At 35.9% G+C, this 17,405-nt stretch overlaps 1 protein-coding gene across 19 annotated transcripts in view; it reads right to left on the bottom strand.

The window, feature by feature from the left end:
• HDAC9 (histone deacetylase 9) overlaps nucleotides 1-17,405 on the bottom strand; it is an 866,113-nt gene that overhangs the window by 667,367 nt on the left and 181,341 nt on the right. For 5 of the 19 annotated variants that reach the window (XM_070509687.1, XM_070509668.1, XM_070509697.1 and 2 more), the window contains exon 1: nucleotides 12,026-12,379. The exons of 5 other annotated variants lie outside the window; for them this stretch is intronic. Coding sequence is in view for 7 of the 14 variants with exons in the window: in XM_070509827.1 (XP_070365928.1) it covers nucleotides 12,026-12,041 (16 nt within the window). In the remaining 7 variants the exon portion in view is untranslated. Of the gene's footprint in view, nucleotides 1-12,025; nucleotides 12,441-17,405 lie in introns of those variants that run through there. 9 more of the 19 variants (XM_070509795.1, XM_070509740.1, XM_070509821.1 and 6 more) reach the window with 7 other exon arrangements.

Here is a 17,405-nt window from a genome sequence, read left to right as displayed (position 1 = left end):
CCTTACAGAGTGGACATTATAGATGAGCAAATTGAAACTCATAAAGGTAAAGTCAATTTGTCTGTCTTCTAGAAGGTTAGGTTCAATTTTTACATAAATTATTTCATTTTATCTTCACTACCACCTTGCAGAGTAGACAGTATAGATATGGAAACTGAGACTCAGAAAGGTAAACTCAATTTGCAAATGTCACTCACTAGTCAATAATATCATTAACTTTAAAATCCAGATAATCTTGGCTCCAAGATCAATACCCTTTCCATAATGTCCCGACCCCCAGCTCCAACCACACCACACATGTTAGCAATGACTTAACCAAAAAAGAATACATCACACACTTAATACCATTATCTGGATTTTTTCTCATTTTCTGACTGAAATGATGCATAAAAACTACATATGCCAAGTGAGTCCCCATTGGAACCATGATTAGAGAACTGTGCACATAGGCATATGTCACAAGTAGCAATTAAGTGCATAAAATCAGCAGCACTGACCCAAGAGTGTAAACAAACAAGCAGACTAGGGAGTGTTATTAATCACATGCACATTATCTACTTAATTGCAACTTGGGCTCTTAAAGTTAGAAAAGAAATTTCCACTTAAGGAAATTGCCAACTGATGGTGAGACTTTTGTTCTTAATATCTGAATATTTTAGATACACAGATGACTGAACATACGACTTCAAAAGCAGCAGAGTCACCAAACATTTAAATGAATTGCTTTGTCAAACACACTAGCACAAAAATACTAAATTATAAGATTTATACAAAATTCACTTTCTTATATATTGACTTCTGTGGTAGCTGAGAAGAAATAGCAAAACATAGGTGTGTTAAGAGCTTATCATCTGAGAAATATCTTTATAAAAAAAAGACCTTTTCCCACTGCATCATTCATTCACCCTTATTATTAAACATAAGTATCTGGTTGAGAAATGGGAGGAGGGGCTAACACTCCTCACTTGAGGGCAGATTTATTTTGACCTTTTGGTTTCTGTAGTATGAGCTACAAATATAGATAACATGGTGATGCATTCTCTACACGTTATTATTGTATATTTCTATATACGCAAATTAATACATTCAAATGCAGTAGGAGTCAAAGTTTTGGTCTCTATTTCTACATTTAAATGCTTAGATAGTTATATGATAGAAACTTTCAAGCTATTTACTATCTCAGTGTGATACTAAATGAAAACTAAATAAGTCTCTGGAATAAATTAAAGGATTAAATGAGTCAATGCAAAAATAATCTATAATGTGTCTAGATTGTTTTTTGCTATAATTATATTCAGTGTAAGGTTAAAATAAAGACAACCTCATGTTCTATCATAAAATGAGACTTTGACTACCATATTTAAATTAATTTGCTCCACCTGAAATATACACATTATATCTTCAAATCACTTAGCAAGTAGCTCATGATATTATGACCTTAAAACAATTCTGATACTTATATTGAGAAGCTAGAAAGTTCCAATTGAACATTTAACTTGAAGGAATATTATTTTAGGCAATTTCACACAAAATGAGTATGATGTGGTCTTCAAAACACATGTGCAATAAACAGTTTATTTTTCAAAAATTGCATTTCAGAAAAAATTGTGTTCCCCTAAAGGACAAAAGCGCTGGCATTTTCTAACTTCAGGTTTAAAGAAACAAAGTAATTTCTTTAATTCTATTTAATTATTTATTTGATAGTATTTTTCTCAGCATAATTCAGGAAGAATTGTGTAAGCGATTATCCATTAACTAGAATCCATGATTTCAGAGTTTTCAACTGCTGTTTCATAACCATTAGTAAAATGATGGTGTTTCTCCTAAAAGTAATTTTTGTCAATTGTAAATATGAAATCATCTTTGTCTTCTAAAATATATACCAAATTTCTTTTCTAGCAAGCATAGACAAGATAAGACTGCCTGGCTTTAATATAACCTACATGTTTACTAGGAATAGTTCGTGTTGTATATAGTTCAAGAACTTTAAAATTTATATTTATTAAGATACTTACTTATATTTACTTAAGAAGGTATTTGCAAACTGAAAAACTGAAACAATTTGTTATTAATCTTATTTTGATTAAAAAAATTCTACATATAGTTAATATATTGCCTTATAATCTGCCTTTTTCCACTTAGTATACAGAAAATATTTTATAATTATTAGATATATTTTTGTAACGGTTTACATTACTTGCTCTAACACATCCTTCAGTTCATTGTGTTTCTTCATTAAGGTATTGGTAAGTCAAAGCAAACCTGATATTTATATAAAGATGACTTCTACCTGTTAAAATCAGATCTTACCCTTGACAGTCCTTGGAAAAGTCAGTATAACGAGAGAGAGAGACAGCAGTAAGAGGAGGAAGACCTGAATTTTAGGGTGGTGATATCTGAGTTCCCGGGGAAGTTATTTAATATCTCTTGGGACCTACAGTATTTCATTGGCCAAAGGCTAGATAATAAAGAATATATCTTACTTGTCAAGAGAGTCTCTTGAGAAGCCTGCAAAATTTAACATCTATGACTAAAATATGTAGGTCACTGGACTCGAGCAGGCGGAAGTGTTTGCTAAGGTGACAGTGAATTGGGATCCTTTCCTCTGAGCAGCTTCTCTCTCCAGTGCAGAGCCCTGAATGACTAATCCTGAAGACCTTCCTTTACTACCAGGCCAATAATACTTTTCAATCAAGGAAGAGTTAGTTCCTGTTTTCTCCAGCTGGCACCAACCCATCTTTCGAACTGTGACAAGCCATGCATTTTATTCAGTGACAACCTTTCTTTCTCTAACCTCTCAAGATGAACAAACACTTTTTTTTCTGACTGTAAAAAATCAAATTATGTCACCTCATTTCCAGGAAAAGATCTGCAATGGCAACCAGACCAAAAACACCATTTGTATGCAAAGAGAGTTAAACTACTGGAAAAGTACCCTTGCCAGTAGAGTGTGGTATCATTAAACACAGAACTAAATTTGAAGCAGAAGTAGTAGAAAAAAATATATCTTGAAATGTGATAGGGTCCATTACGCTTCTTGATGAGATTACTCGCCTCTCCAATACATTTCCCAAAGGCGCTTACAAAACTGAGGGAATATATTACTTGGGAATTATCGGAACTTTTCTAAGTAGGTCAAATTTTTGAAGCAATAAACGCCTCAAATTTTATGCAGTGTTACAAAGAAAAAAAAAAATCTTAGGAACTGTACAGCCAAGGCGCTAATCACTTTTTAAGATAAATTTTTTTAAGAAAGCTTACTCTTGCATAAACATTAAATGTACCACTTTAAAATGCAGAGTCACACACCTGAGGCTGTTCTTTTACTGTCATCTTAATTCAGTTTTTAATAATAAACTGAATTTTAATTATATAAATATCTTTATTCATTTGGAAACTCAAGAAAGTTGGGCTCCACAAAGTTTAAAATTTACTTATCATTTTGAACCAAACAGATTCAATCCTAACTGTAAATATGAAATACTTTTTCTCCTACCTACTGGGTTTTCATTCATGGTATTATTACAAAACCACAAAATACTGGTATAATATTTCTAATAAAATTTTAGTTTTCTTACAGGTAAATCTAAAATAGCAGGTTTACTATTTGATTGTGTAACTTTTCATATGGGAATACATTATTTAAAACATCTAGCAGCTATAGCATATGCCTAAGAGAGTTCTAAGCAGCAATATGATCACATAAAAATTGACTTAAGAACCTAGTTAATTAATTCAAGTACAAGTTGAATAAAAGAAAGTTAACAGCTTTAAAAGTAAAAAATTTCTTTTGCAAATCATCTCAAGCAAGAGAAATGTAAAACTTTAGGTCTTTCTTAAATTTTTAATGTTGTGTTGGTAAAAGTTAGATAAATATGGACCAAAGAAGTACTTGTGAAAATAAATAATACTAACATAGACCTGTTCAGCTTACATCTGTTATGGTACCTGAATAGTCCATCATTAACCACCACTTTAGGTGCAGGCAATGAAGCCCCCAGTGAAGATGCCATCTGGGAGTGAATACATTAGGCCAATAATAGCGTTTTGTGAATTACTGTGAATAATACAGACTTGACACATTAGCATTAGTAACTAGCAGGCCTCTGAGAAAAGGGAATGCAGAACTGTAACATTTAAATTGGGTGTGAGGGAGGAAAGAGCAGAGTGAAATCCCTCAGGCTTAGACCCTAACAGATAGGAAAGCTCACAAACATTAAAGAGAGAAAAGCTCAAAAGGCAGAGAAAATGTCTTTAAATGATTTCATATGTTATCTAGACCAATTTCTTATTTTAAAAAGGAGGAAATTTAGCATCAAAGAAACCAACAAAAAGGGAAATGACAGCTCCAGAGACAAACTTTGCTGATGTCACACTTTTCTGGTTCTTCGGATAATTACACTCCCTTCAATCAGGACTAAAAACTTGTTCTAAGTCATATAAAAATTCCAAATCAAACCATATCACACTTATTGTCACAAGAACTCAACCTAGTTTTGAATGTTAACCCACTACAATAATGCATATTGTAAAGAGAGAAAGACAAAGGAAGCATATGGAATAGAAATAAATTGATGAGGATTTTAAAATAAAAATAAGCAAAAAGCAATAGAAAAAGCTCATAGTGGCCTTCCTTTTTTTAAAAAAATCCCACCATTACCTATGGGCAGTCCTCAAACTTAATATCCCTCTTGTCCCTACATTTCTTCCTTTTGTGTGGCTTCAACTTGCACCCCACACTGAAGACTCTTAAATAGCCACTTCCAGTTGCGCAATCTCGACAATGACTACATCCCTATGTAGAATTGCCACAAGAGAGCAAACTCTTGGATGTCTTGCTACAGTGGCAAGTTTAAGTCCAGATAATGAACATGGCACTTCGATCTTCTTGAAGGAAGGCACAGCATACAAAATCGATCTCACTCTTTATGCTTCTTGTCCCATCTCTTTTTGTGCTTCTGTTAATAAAACCTCCATTCTACCACCATGTTTAAAACACTGTTGTTTTGAGCTTAGGCTCGTCCTTTATCCACAGATGTAGACAGTCACAAAAGACATCTACTTCCTAAGGGTGCCACTGTTCTCTCCCTTGGTGCAATGCCTCACAGCCACATGCCTACATTTCTCAGTCACTGAGCTTGTTTTAGTCTTTCCACCCTTCCCCTTGCCAATCCATCCTACAGGCACAGGCTTTTTTTTTTTTTTAATTGTGGTTAAAAAACAGATAACATGAGATCTACTCTCTTAACTTTTTAAGTGCACAACACACTATTGTTAACTACAAGCACAATGTTGTACATCAGATCTCTAGAACTTTTTCATCTTGCTTGACTGAAACTCTATATCCACTGAACAGCAACTTCTCATTTCCCCCTCTTCTTAGCCCCTGGCAACCACCATTCCTGCTTTCTTTTTCTACCAGTTTGACTACTTTAGATAACTGATATAAGTGTGATCATGCAGTTGTGGTCCTTCTGTGACTGGCTTATTTCACTTAATATAATGTAAACAAGGTTAATCCATGTTGTAGCATATGACAGGATTTCCTTTTTTATGGCTAAATAACAATCTATTGCATATATGCCATATTTTCTTTATCCGTTAATCTGTTGATGGACATGTAGGTTGTTTCCACCTCTTGGCTATTGTAAATTGAATATTGCAATGAACACAGGAGTGCTAATATCTCTTCAAGATCCTGATTTCAGTTCTTTTGGATAAATACCAAGAAGTGGGATTGCTGGATCACACGGTAGTGCTATTTTTAATTTTTGAGGAACCTCCATACTGTTTTCCATAGCAGCTGCACCATTTTACCATACATCCCCACCAACAATGTATAAAAGCTCCAATTTCTCCACATCCTTGCCAACACTTATTTTCTGTTTATTTTTTAAATGCCCATTTAATAGGTGTGAGGTGATATATCATTGTTTTGATTTGTATTTCCCTGATAATTAGCAATACTGAGCATCTACTTGCTAGCTATTTGTACATGTTCTTTGAAGAAATATCTATTCAAGTACTTTGCCCATTTTAATCAGGTTATTTGGGGTTTTTTTTGCTACTGAATTGTAGGAGTTCCTCATATTTTTTGGATATTAACTCCTTATCAGATCCATGGTGTGCAAACATTTTCTCCCATTCCATAAGTTGCCTTTTCACTACATTGATGGTTTCCTTTGTTGTGCAGAAGATGTTTAGCTTGATGTAGTCACACTTGACTATTTTTGCTTTTGTTGTCATATCCAAGAAATCACTGCCAACACTGATGTTATGAAGCTTTTCTCCTATATTTTTTCCTAGGAATTTTATAGTTTCAGGTATTCTGTTTAAGTCTTTAATCCATTTTGAGTTGACTTTTGTGCATGGTGTAAGATAATGGTCTAATTTCACAAAGACATTTTAAGAACTCTAATTTTATACTTTGGTTAGATATACATATATGTGCAGCAAAACTTTAACATAAACTTAAAAAACAATAAACAAAAATTCAGAATTGTATTCACTCTTGGGGGGAGGGGAGTCACACAAGAGGCTTCACTGATGATGGTTAAATTCAATTTCCTAAGTTGGTTATGTGTACCTAAGTAATTTATTTATACACACACACACACACACACACACAATTTTAGATATATGAACTATTCTATAGTAAAGTGAAAATAAAAATGTTTATTTTTAAAGGAAGGGGAGGGTCCTTATAGGTTTTTAAAAATGAATTAAGCTTTAAAATTCTTTTTTAACACTAAAACCTTCTTAATATACACTTTAGCATAGGAAGTAACTCTACTTAAGGATTCCAGCTCTGATGTAAAAAGTCTAACATCCATTGGGTGGAGCACTGCCCTCTATTTCTAACCATATAGATGAATTCTGTTGAAAATTAATTCTGCAGAAGCAGTTCATACAATGCACTTTACTTTTATTTATTCACTTCTTTCTATCAAGTCTCAAGTAGAAAACAAAATTGAAAGATTTCTTGCTACACAAACTTACTGGTAGGCCATAAAAAACAAAGTAAAAGATTTCCACTCTCTTTCAGAAAATCTCTATTGCCAGCACCTCATGGTGGGCACTGAGCAAGTCTGCATCATAGTCTAAGTCAGGATTCTTTAACCTCAGTACTATTGACATTTTACATCAAATAATTCTTTGTTATATGAAGTTGTCTTGTACATTGTAGGATTTTAGCAGCACCTCTGGCCTATCCCCACTAGAACCCAATAGCATACTTTGCCCCTAGTTGTGACATTTAAAAACGTCTCCAGGGGCTGGCCCGGTGGTGCAGCAGTTAAATTCACATGTTTCGCTTCTCGGAGGCCCGGGGTTCGCCGGTTCGGATCCCAAGTGCGGACATGGCACCGCTTGGCAGAAGCCATGCTGTGGTAGGCGTCCCACATATAAAGTAGAGGAAGATGGGCATGGATGTTAGCTCAGGGACAGTCTTCCTCAGCAAAAAGAGGAAGATTGGCAGTAGTTAGTTCAGGGCTAATCTTCCTCAAAAACAAAGAAAAAAAAATGTCTCCAGACATTGTCAAATATCCCCAGAAAATAAAATTGCCTCCAGTTGAAAACCACTGGTCCATGTGAATGGCACTCCTCTACCTGCTTCTAAATTTTGGAGTTTCCCATGGTTGAGTACTGGGCCCTCAGCTTTTCTCACTTCATACCATCTCCCTAGGTGATCACATCTATTTCCATGACTTTATGTACCATCTACTTGCCATCAATTGACTACTTGACGTATTCCCTTGAATGCTCCAAAAGCATTTCAATTGAGATTTCCAAGCCTGCTCCTCTTCCAATTTGCCCCATCTTCATATATGACATGTCCAAAGACCCAGCTGCTCAAGTCATAGGAACAAAATTGACATTTTCCTAACTCTTACCTTCACATCCAATTCTTTACTAAATCCTATTGATTATACTGGATCTCTCAGCTCTGTCCACTGCCCTCAAACCCACTGGCACTACTTATTCCAGGCTACCATCACTTCTGGACTATGCTACTGTAAGACTTTTCTAACCTGTTTTTATGTGTCCACTTTTGCTTCTTGAGAACCTATTCTCTACTGTGCAACTAATTTAAAAATAGTATTCAGATCATGCAACTTCCTGTGTAAACTTTCAATCACTTCTATTTGCACTTAGAACAATATGCAACCTTCCTACCATGACCTACTAGGCCCTGCACAATCTAGACTGTGCTGGTTACACCTCCAAGCAACTTTCCCCTTTTTCCATGTTTCAACCATGCTAGCTTTGAGTCTTTCTCAAGGGGGCCAAACTCTTTACCACTTTGACACTTGCAGTTTCCTGTGACTAGGAGGTCTTTCTGTGTCATTCAGGTTCATCTTAAAGTAAACTTCTTTTGAGAGAGACTTTCTCTGATCCTCCAAATCATATACAACATGCTATGTAAATATTTAACATGTATCATATCATATAAATCATACAGCAACCTTATGAGCTTGGTATCATTTTACAGGAAAAACATCAAGGCTTAGGAAGGTTAGTGAGATGCCCTAAACCAGAGAGTAACAGGATTTGAACCATTGCACTCTAATCTCAGAGCCTGGCCCTTATCCACACACACACTGCCTTTCCCAGTAGAGTTAGTCCAATGAAGATAGAATATATTTTACGAACTACAGCTTCACTCACTTCATACAACTTTGTTTCACCCACTAGTCTGTAAGCTTTCTGGGGGTGGAAGTTGTGATTATTGATCTCTGAATCTCCAGGGCAGGAGATACTAAAAACTTGTGGCTAAACAGTAGAAGAACAAAAAAGAGAGAATTCATCTCAAGAAAAAACAATGCTTTATTTATTCAAGACTTTTAATAAAATATTTAATCCCCAAACAGTAGTGACATAAAAGCAGTGACGAATGTTAAAGATTAGGACAGAAAAGGTGGATTTGGAAGCATGCGGGCATTGGTATTCAGTCACCTAGTGGGGATAACCAAGCCCATCAGAAATGACATTAATGCATAAAGAAGGGGACCCTGACAAGCTAAATGGCACTTCTGAACCTGTCTCTAACCATAGACAGACACAGAAATTTCCAACCCTGAATCCTACTTTATGAGTTGTGAATGATGTGTTCTTATGAGATAAAGACATTAGAGAAAAAGAAAGAAAACACAGGTGAGGGAACAATTCTGGAAAAAATGGTTTGCAGTCCCCAAAACTAAACAGCCTACTTGCTTTCTCAAAGATTTAAGAAAACAAGGATGCTTTATAACAATGATCCTTCCCATTCTTATTCCGTCCCCTACTGGCAGCCTCAATTCCATTTATCTCCTCCCTTCTCTACAAAAACATAGCAGGATTTCAAACCCCTTCCAATGTTTTTATAAGTGAAGCTTGGCTGATCCCATCAAGATGACAAAAGTGCTGTAGCCAATGAAGGAAAGATAAAGATGAAAGATTGCTGAATGTATCTGATTGTCTAATAAGAGAAGTCCTGTCATTTTATATCTGATGATTTCATTTTTAGATGGCAATTCCAGACAGTGTCCCTTTCAGTGAAGGAAAAATTTTTAAAACACCATTACTCCACTGGAGGGAATAAAAACTCTCCAAAGTTGTGAAATTAACCTCTCCCTTCATTCACACATTTGGTTCTATTTTTACAGTTGTACCAGCAATCTAAAAGAAAAAGCACTGAAAGTTAATTCCAGGTTTCTAAAATGTCTGACTGTGCATGTCCCAGTTTTCTTCAGCACCTCCCAGAAGATTCAGCCAATTTTTATTTCTGCAGCGCATCAGTGTTTATCATTTGTTTTACAACAGCACTGCATGTTCTTGAAAATTGACTTAGATGAATTTCACCCATCATTTACAAAAACTCAAGAGAGATAAATGGCCTTAAAAACAAAATCCACCACTGAGGCATGGTTAATTTACTAAAGGAACATTTCTATTTTTACTCTCTCAGTTCAATATTTACTTCATTACAGTGGTAACTCCACCCCTACCCCCACCAACCTCTGTATTTGTCAAGATTTCTGACAAATTTCCAGCTTATAATTAGGCATTATGAAAATTTACTGTATGAAAACTACTGCTAGATGAAAGCTTTTCCATTCAGCTTGCTTTAAAGGCATGTTGATGAGTCTCACGTCCAGGAAGGCTAAGAGTAAAATCATGGATATATTTTGATTGCACATGTATGAATAAACTGATTTCTTACGGACAAATGCTCTAAGAAGTGATTAAGTCAGAGAGACCTGGAAAACAATCCTGGCTGTCTCTGAATAGCTGAGTAATCAAAGGTTAACTGCTTAATCTCTCAGTGCCTCAGTTTCCTTATCTACAAAATGAAGATATTCACACTAAGTGTCACACAGGGATATCAGAAGAATTAAACGAGAAAACCACCTAGGGCAGTGGCAGGCACATTGTAAATGCTCAATAAATACGTCATTAGTATTTTTGTTAACAATACAGAGAAGAAACAGAGTAGGGAAGGTCCTCACCTCCCCACTCCCTGCCATCTTCAGTATTTCACCATCCTCATGACCAGTGAAAAGATTATCTAGGCAGCTTGTGGCCCTGGAAGCCCATGGCAACCCTGGAGAGCTCTGTCTCTGATAGGAAAGGACAAGAGTTCAGACATGAGGCAGTCTCCCAGGCCCAGCAGGGTCACCAACAGCCAACTACAGCACATCCCCCTGCAGGGATTAGAGGAGCGCATGACTCAGATTGACTACTTCTTGCTCTGTGAGTTTACACAAATTTCTACTCCCTCATCCTCAAAGTGAGAAGGTGGACAAAAAAACCTCTGATACTGTCTGTTTTCAGAGAGAATTAATTCAGAGCTGATGGGGAGAGCAACAGCAGAGAGTTTTCAGGGGCCCAGGAGCAAGTAAGAAATCTCAATGGAGACTTTTGCTAGCCTTATACCATCAAATAATCAGGAGAAAAGCAATGGTCGAAAGACAACCACATACGCTCAAATACAGGTTTGGCTTTCTGTTTGAACACGTCTCATCTCTACCAACACTCTAATAATTTCAGCAAACAGTTGTGGAGCTAACCTACAGTGAGCACTGTCTGTTCTCAGCAATTTGCAAAGTCTTTACATGCACTATCTCATTATCATCTATCCTCAAAAGATCAGTACTATCATTATCTTCTTTTTTAGGTGAGGAAACCAAGGCATAGAAAGATTAGGAAACTTCCTCACGAACACCAGATGCAATGGAACCCAAATCTGACCCCAAACAGTCATCTACAGTCCTTACTTCTATCCTCTACTCCCATTCCCACTGATAAAACAACCATTGGAAATTTGGTCTTGCTTTCCCTGACTCATAATTAAATTTTCTGTAATAATATTTCTCTAAAACTTATATTACTGAGCTGGTCTGAGTCTTTAGGAGATTCTGGGCCTTTTTCATTTAATATTCACAATGGGCACATTTCAAGCATTGCAGTTCAACCAGATGAAATGGGGGAGTGCACCACAGAGGTGCGGACAAAACCACATGAGCCCTGAGTTCATACCTTGTGAAACTGTGTGATCGGTGCATGGGGGAATCTGTACACTGTTCACTCTACTTTTCTTTGAATTTGAGATTTTCCATAAGAAAAAGTTAAAAGCAATAAAAATTTCAACCACAAAGAAGATAACTGAAGATCTTAGGCCATTTCAGGATCCGGAGGGACATTCAGTTTCAGTAAGTCAATGCCTCTGCTGATAATTCCAAAGTCTAGATTTCAAGAACTGAAAAAAAGCCTTACTAATACAAGAATTCTCCCCCTAGAATATGTCTGTCTTGTCTATTTGGAACAATGAAGGTATTCCCAGAGTTGAATCTTTTGCTCGCTAGGATGTTTGTTGTTGTTGGAGCTACTGCTGCTCATTGGAAAACCTTTTGCTTCCTTCCTCGTAACAGGTTTATCTTTCTATAGCCTACAAATTACTAAAGACTATTTGCATAGTCAAACTTTAAAAGTTCCACCCAATATCCTTTCCACAGCTCTCTTAAAAAATTAAAAGAAAGAAACTTACCCATTCTGTTGTGCATTCCCTCTTTGCCAAAGCGTGCTGTGGTTTCGAAAACTAGCCCAGTTCTTCTGAACTTTTCTGTATCCGTTATAATATTAAAGAGCCACAAGGAAGGGAAGTGGTTAGTCAACTTGCTAATTTTATCAGTCCCTCCCACTGGTTAAATAGTACCTGATGCTACAGACACAAAATCAGTTTTCCAGCTCACTTCCCTGCTACAGCACGATTTTATAAAAACAGCATAACTCGAGGGGAAACACAGTGACAATATCTAGCTCATAGGCATGAGACAGTTAATGAATGAACATTTTATTACTATTAATAAGAAGCTAATAAACTACAGAAACCAGCGATTCAACTAAGTGAGGAGGAGGAGGAGGAGAGAGAATGTCTCTCAGCTCCAGACTCAAAGCAAACTCAGTCAGCTGGGTGGGAAGGGGAGTGATTTTTTAATGCAATCAGAGGACATGTGGGAAGTAGCTGCTGTTTCATTTGTTGATAAATTGTTCTGCCCTGGAATGGTGCCAGTTTGCCGGATATAGAAACTTCCACAACTTGGGGCCCTGGCTCAGACGATTCTCTTCCCCTGGAGTTTAGCAATTAAAACACAGGACAAAGGAGCAGATATGTGCCTCTGGATGAGGGAAAATGAAATATCCTCTGAAGAAGGTATGAACTGTTTTATAGGTACAAAGATCTGCAATAAATGAGAACAAAATAAAGAGCCTGTGACAGATTTTAATAAAATACTTTGGATATGATGATCCAACTCCAAAAGATTGCAACATACAAAACACAGTCACCCAAGAGCCCGACATCACACAATTTTCTAAGCTACAAAATGGGTGGCATTTGAATTAAACCTGGAGTATTCACTTTGAAGTGTGTTCCCCACCATATCTAAGGATTATGACATTAGGAAATAAGAATGTCTGAAGTCCAAGTCATCATCGAAGACTCATTAACTGTGTCCTCTGATTGGCTGAGAAAAGGTCCATTTAGAGCAGTTTGTATATATTCACATGTGGTGATGGTGTCTCAAAAAGAGTTAAACTTGGTAAACTGAGACAGGCTAAGAAACTAGCAATTCACTACTGTCACCTTTCCCTTCTTAGTATTCCCCCCATTCAATATTACTCACCTAATAAAATAAGGAAAGAAAAAACTCTGGAGAGCTATCGAATTTATTTTTCCATCTCTATAAGTTTGTTTTCTGATTAGAGCTAAGAAAATGTACTGTACTGAAATGAAATGCAAGTGATGTCTTGCTCTGAGATCCCACCTACAATTTGCCTTGAAGAGCGACAGCTGCACAATTCCGAGCCCTCAAGGCCACATCTTTATATTTGTCTGAGTTTAAGGTGAAAACAAATACCTAAAATCAACACTTCACATCCATGACCAAGTTGCTTTAGTCTCTGTCACTTACATCTGTAGCTTCTGTGTCTTCAAGGTAGGAAGAGGAAAAGATACAGAGCTCTAAAGTGGAAAGAAGGGAAGGAAAAAAGAAAAAGACGCACTCTCTCCATCTCTAAAGCTCTCTGCAGCCTCCTCAAGCTTCTACATTCGGGGGCACCTCCTCAGCTACTTCTACAACCTTCCTTCCCAGTTCAAACATACCAACTTGCCCCTCTCTGAGATCCTAGAGCATATTTTATCATCCTCTAAGTCTAGCTGTAAATTATTTCTATGTAATGTCTTTTTAGAAGACTATAAGCCTCTTTAGGACCTATATACATCCTTGATGCTCATCTAGAACATTAAGCTTACCAAGCACAAAGTCCCACTTTTAAAACAAGTATGTTGCAATGCCTCTTTTGCTAACCTAAAATGAAACTGATAGATTCTAAATTCAATCTCTATAGAGTGTATTTTTAAAAATCAGTGAAGTGCTCCCAGGCTTGAGCATTTACACATTTAAGAAATCCTCCAATGCTTGCCCTACTACCAATGAGTAAATATATATCAAAGAGAAGAAACAAGAAGCTAGCCCTTACAAGAAAGGCAGGAAAATGAGACACTAGAGGGTTTGAGTGGACATTGGAATAAAATCTAGTAATAAAATAAGAAACAATATGCCAGACTTATAGGTACATGATAAAATAAAGGAAAATAAGATTAACTGAAGTCCAGATAACATGCTAAGGTAAATTACAGACTGTAGAAGTAAAGAAAATATGAAGAACGACTAATATTCTCTCATAGGAAATGAAAATTATTTCTTATTCATAAAAGATCTAAGGAGTCTCAATTTTCTTTTTTTCTATATTGAACAAGGGAGCTCCAAACGCACACTGAAGGAGCTGTGTGTGGTGGTTATTCAAGTACCATAGGCTATGCTGTTGTCAATGACATGGTTTTCCAAATGGTGAACAATTCATAGTAAAACTTCTAATAATAAAACACGAAATTATATGATAGTCATAGCCCTAGACAATTCAGTGAACACTAAATTTGAATAAAAACAGTTTTCATAAGTTCAACAGATTTTGTTTCCAGGTTCAAATAATCATAAACTGGTGTTTCACCCAAATGAATGTCCAAAGGGATATTTTAAAATGCAGGACATAAGAAAACTTCTTCCAGGTACAGGACTATCCCTCACATTATGGGACCTCTCACACCCCTGAATCAAGTCCAATAAATGTGAGTAGCACCCTCCAAGCATTGTGGCACCCAGAAAACATTCCCACAAATTCCCAAATCTTGCTTTAGAGGCCATTACAGTCTCATTGAAAAACCACTATCCTAGACAAACCACTACTCTTGCAGATTCAGCTGGCTTCAGGAATCAGGCATGAACATCAAGGAATGAAGGAAACTAGGGGAGGATTGCACTGAACGCAGGGCACAGGCCCCAGCTAACATGGGCCACAATCGGCTCCCACCAGCTGTGGCCAAGCAGATAATGAGCACTGCAGCGCTTCCCAACTTTCAAGAGGAATTAGACATCTGGATTTTTATGTGAAATCTCTTTTTCAAAAGATCAGCAAACACTCCTCAGACTACGCAAAATTTGTCTGCAAGCTAACGTGATCACTGCCCTAGATATTAGTTGCTCAATAAAAAAAGTTGTAACAACATTTATAAAATACGTAATGTCAAAGATATGATATTCAGTGTAATAAGCTGTTGACCAAGCACTTTGGTTTCATTTCATAAAAACAATTATATATGAATTATATAGAATAGACTTTGGAGTATGTGCCAACATGTTACCAGGAATTCTCTTTTGATAATTTTTTTTCATTTTTCTTTTTTACTTTTCAGTATTTTCTAATTTTTCTAAAACGAACACACAAGGTTTTATAGTAAAAAAGAAGCAATAGAAAGTATACTTAGTTTACATAAAATTAGAGGACTATAGCTATGAAAAGTTCTTTGAACACATTCAGAAAGGACCATAGTTAAAATGGAGAAACAAATGAAATAGCTCTCAAATACTTAATTCTGCTCCATCTCCAGCACTGGCTAAAGACCAGATGTCACAGTTAAGTTGTCTGCAAATCAGAAGAGGGACGTATCCAAGTAATAGGATTCATTACCTTGTGTTCCAGATATAGATCATTACTTTACCTCCTTTATTAGATAAGCAGAGCCCATAGGTAGGATCTGACTGCATGCACGACATAGAAAGCACTCAAATAATTGTGTGTCAATTAAGAAAGATCTAAAGCTTTAAAAGAGGTAAAAAATAAATTTCCCTATGAGCTAACTAAAAATAATAATAAAGTTAACCTTTAAAATGAAGGCACTTTAATAATTTAAGTACCTTTTTCCTATTTACAAAATTAATATTAGAAGCTGAGTCATGTTTGAATTCAATAAAATTATTTTATTACCTTCCTCTAAGGCCTAAAAAGTACTTTATAAAATCTCTTCTTATAAGCCAGGCTTCTTCTTCAATCTGCCAAAGACTTTGATCACATTTTACTCTTATAAAAACTTATTTTTCCCCTAATTAGAAATGTTTCAAAGCTGATCTTTCTAGACATCAAACATGACATCCTGGAAAAATAAGCTAGCATCTTAAAAAATCACACATAATAAGACCATTTAAAACTCACATCTATACACACTAAAAATTCTGCAATTACTATTGACTTTTTACAGTTTATAAAAAAGTACCACCAGATTGTATAGAAAGGAACTTTTAGAATCATAGCAATTGGTGTGGAAATGATGACATAATTTTAGAAGATCTTACCTTTTCTTGTTAGGAAGTACAGTCATGCTAGTGCTTACTTTGAAAGGAAATTCGTCCTTTCTCCAGTCTTAAACTATATGCTGACTGAAGCCTGAGTCCTTAAATATGTTTTCAAGTCAGTTCCTTTCAATTCTGCAGAAGCAGAAGATTATACAGTTTGTGAATGAAACCTTTCCTTTCAGGTATATCTTTCAATTTTGATGACAAAAGCAGATGTCTGCAGGTTTGAAAGTTGCTAATTCGACATTGTTGGGGAACCCAGGGTAAACACAACAAAATTACCAACAAAATTTATGCCCAGCATAAAAGGGGATATGAAAATCTCAGAAGCAGCGTATCATGCAGCACATCATTCTGAGGAAAGCATCCCACATTTAGTCTCTTTAAAATGCTTTAAGCATTTGATTAAACTTGCTGCTAAGGGAATTATTTTTAGCCAACATTTTGCTTATTGACATATATTCAAATAAATTTTTAAAAACTGCCATTGCAATGCAACATATCTAATACTTGCTGAAAAGAAGGGAAGACCACTCCAGGGTGTGTGTGTGTGTGTGTGTGTCTGTGTGTGTGTGTATTCCTCAGTAAACAAAACACATAACATAACAATTTCACTGGTAATCAAACAAATGCCAATTATGAAAGATTAACATTTTTACCTATCGATGCTAATACACGATGCTGACAAGCTTATGATGTGAAGAGCACCTCATATACTACCAATAGGAGTGTAAATTGGTATACCTCTTCTGGAGAAAAAATTGTCACAGTATATCAAGAATCTTTTTAAAAGTTCACACTCTTTGAGAGTGACCATTTCTAGGAATCAGTTCTAAAGAAAAAGGAATCAAAGATGCAGATGGTAATTTATGTAAATAAATGTCCATCACGCTGTTATTTTAAAATGTTGTGAAAGAACTGCAAATTTTCTATATGCCCAATGTAAGTGGAATAACAAAAGAAGTTATGGTATAATCATAGGATAGATTATAATACAACTTCTATAAATCATGATATTGAAAATACGTAATGACACTAAAAAAATGTTCACAGTACAATGCTAAGTAAGGGAAAAAGATACAAAAAGATGTATTATTATCCCTATCTTGGACCACAAATTATACTCCACTCACTCACACCTCATACATAAAATTTATCCACATATTCAATAGAAAA

Source organism: Equus asinus, chromosome 1 (assembly GCF_041296235.1).
Source record: "Equus asinus isolate D_3611 breed Donkey chromosome 1, EquAss-T2T_v2, whole genome shotgun sequence".
Taxonomy (NCBI): domain Eukaryota; kingdom Metazoa; phylum Chordata; class Mammalia; order Perissodactyla; family Equidae; genus Equus; species Equus asinus.
Note: the sequence above shows the minus strand (reverse complement) of the source record. Positions and strands in the feature narration are given on the sequence as shown.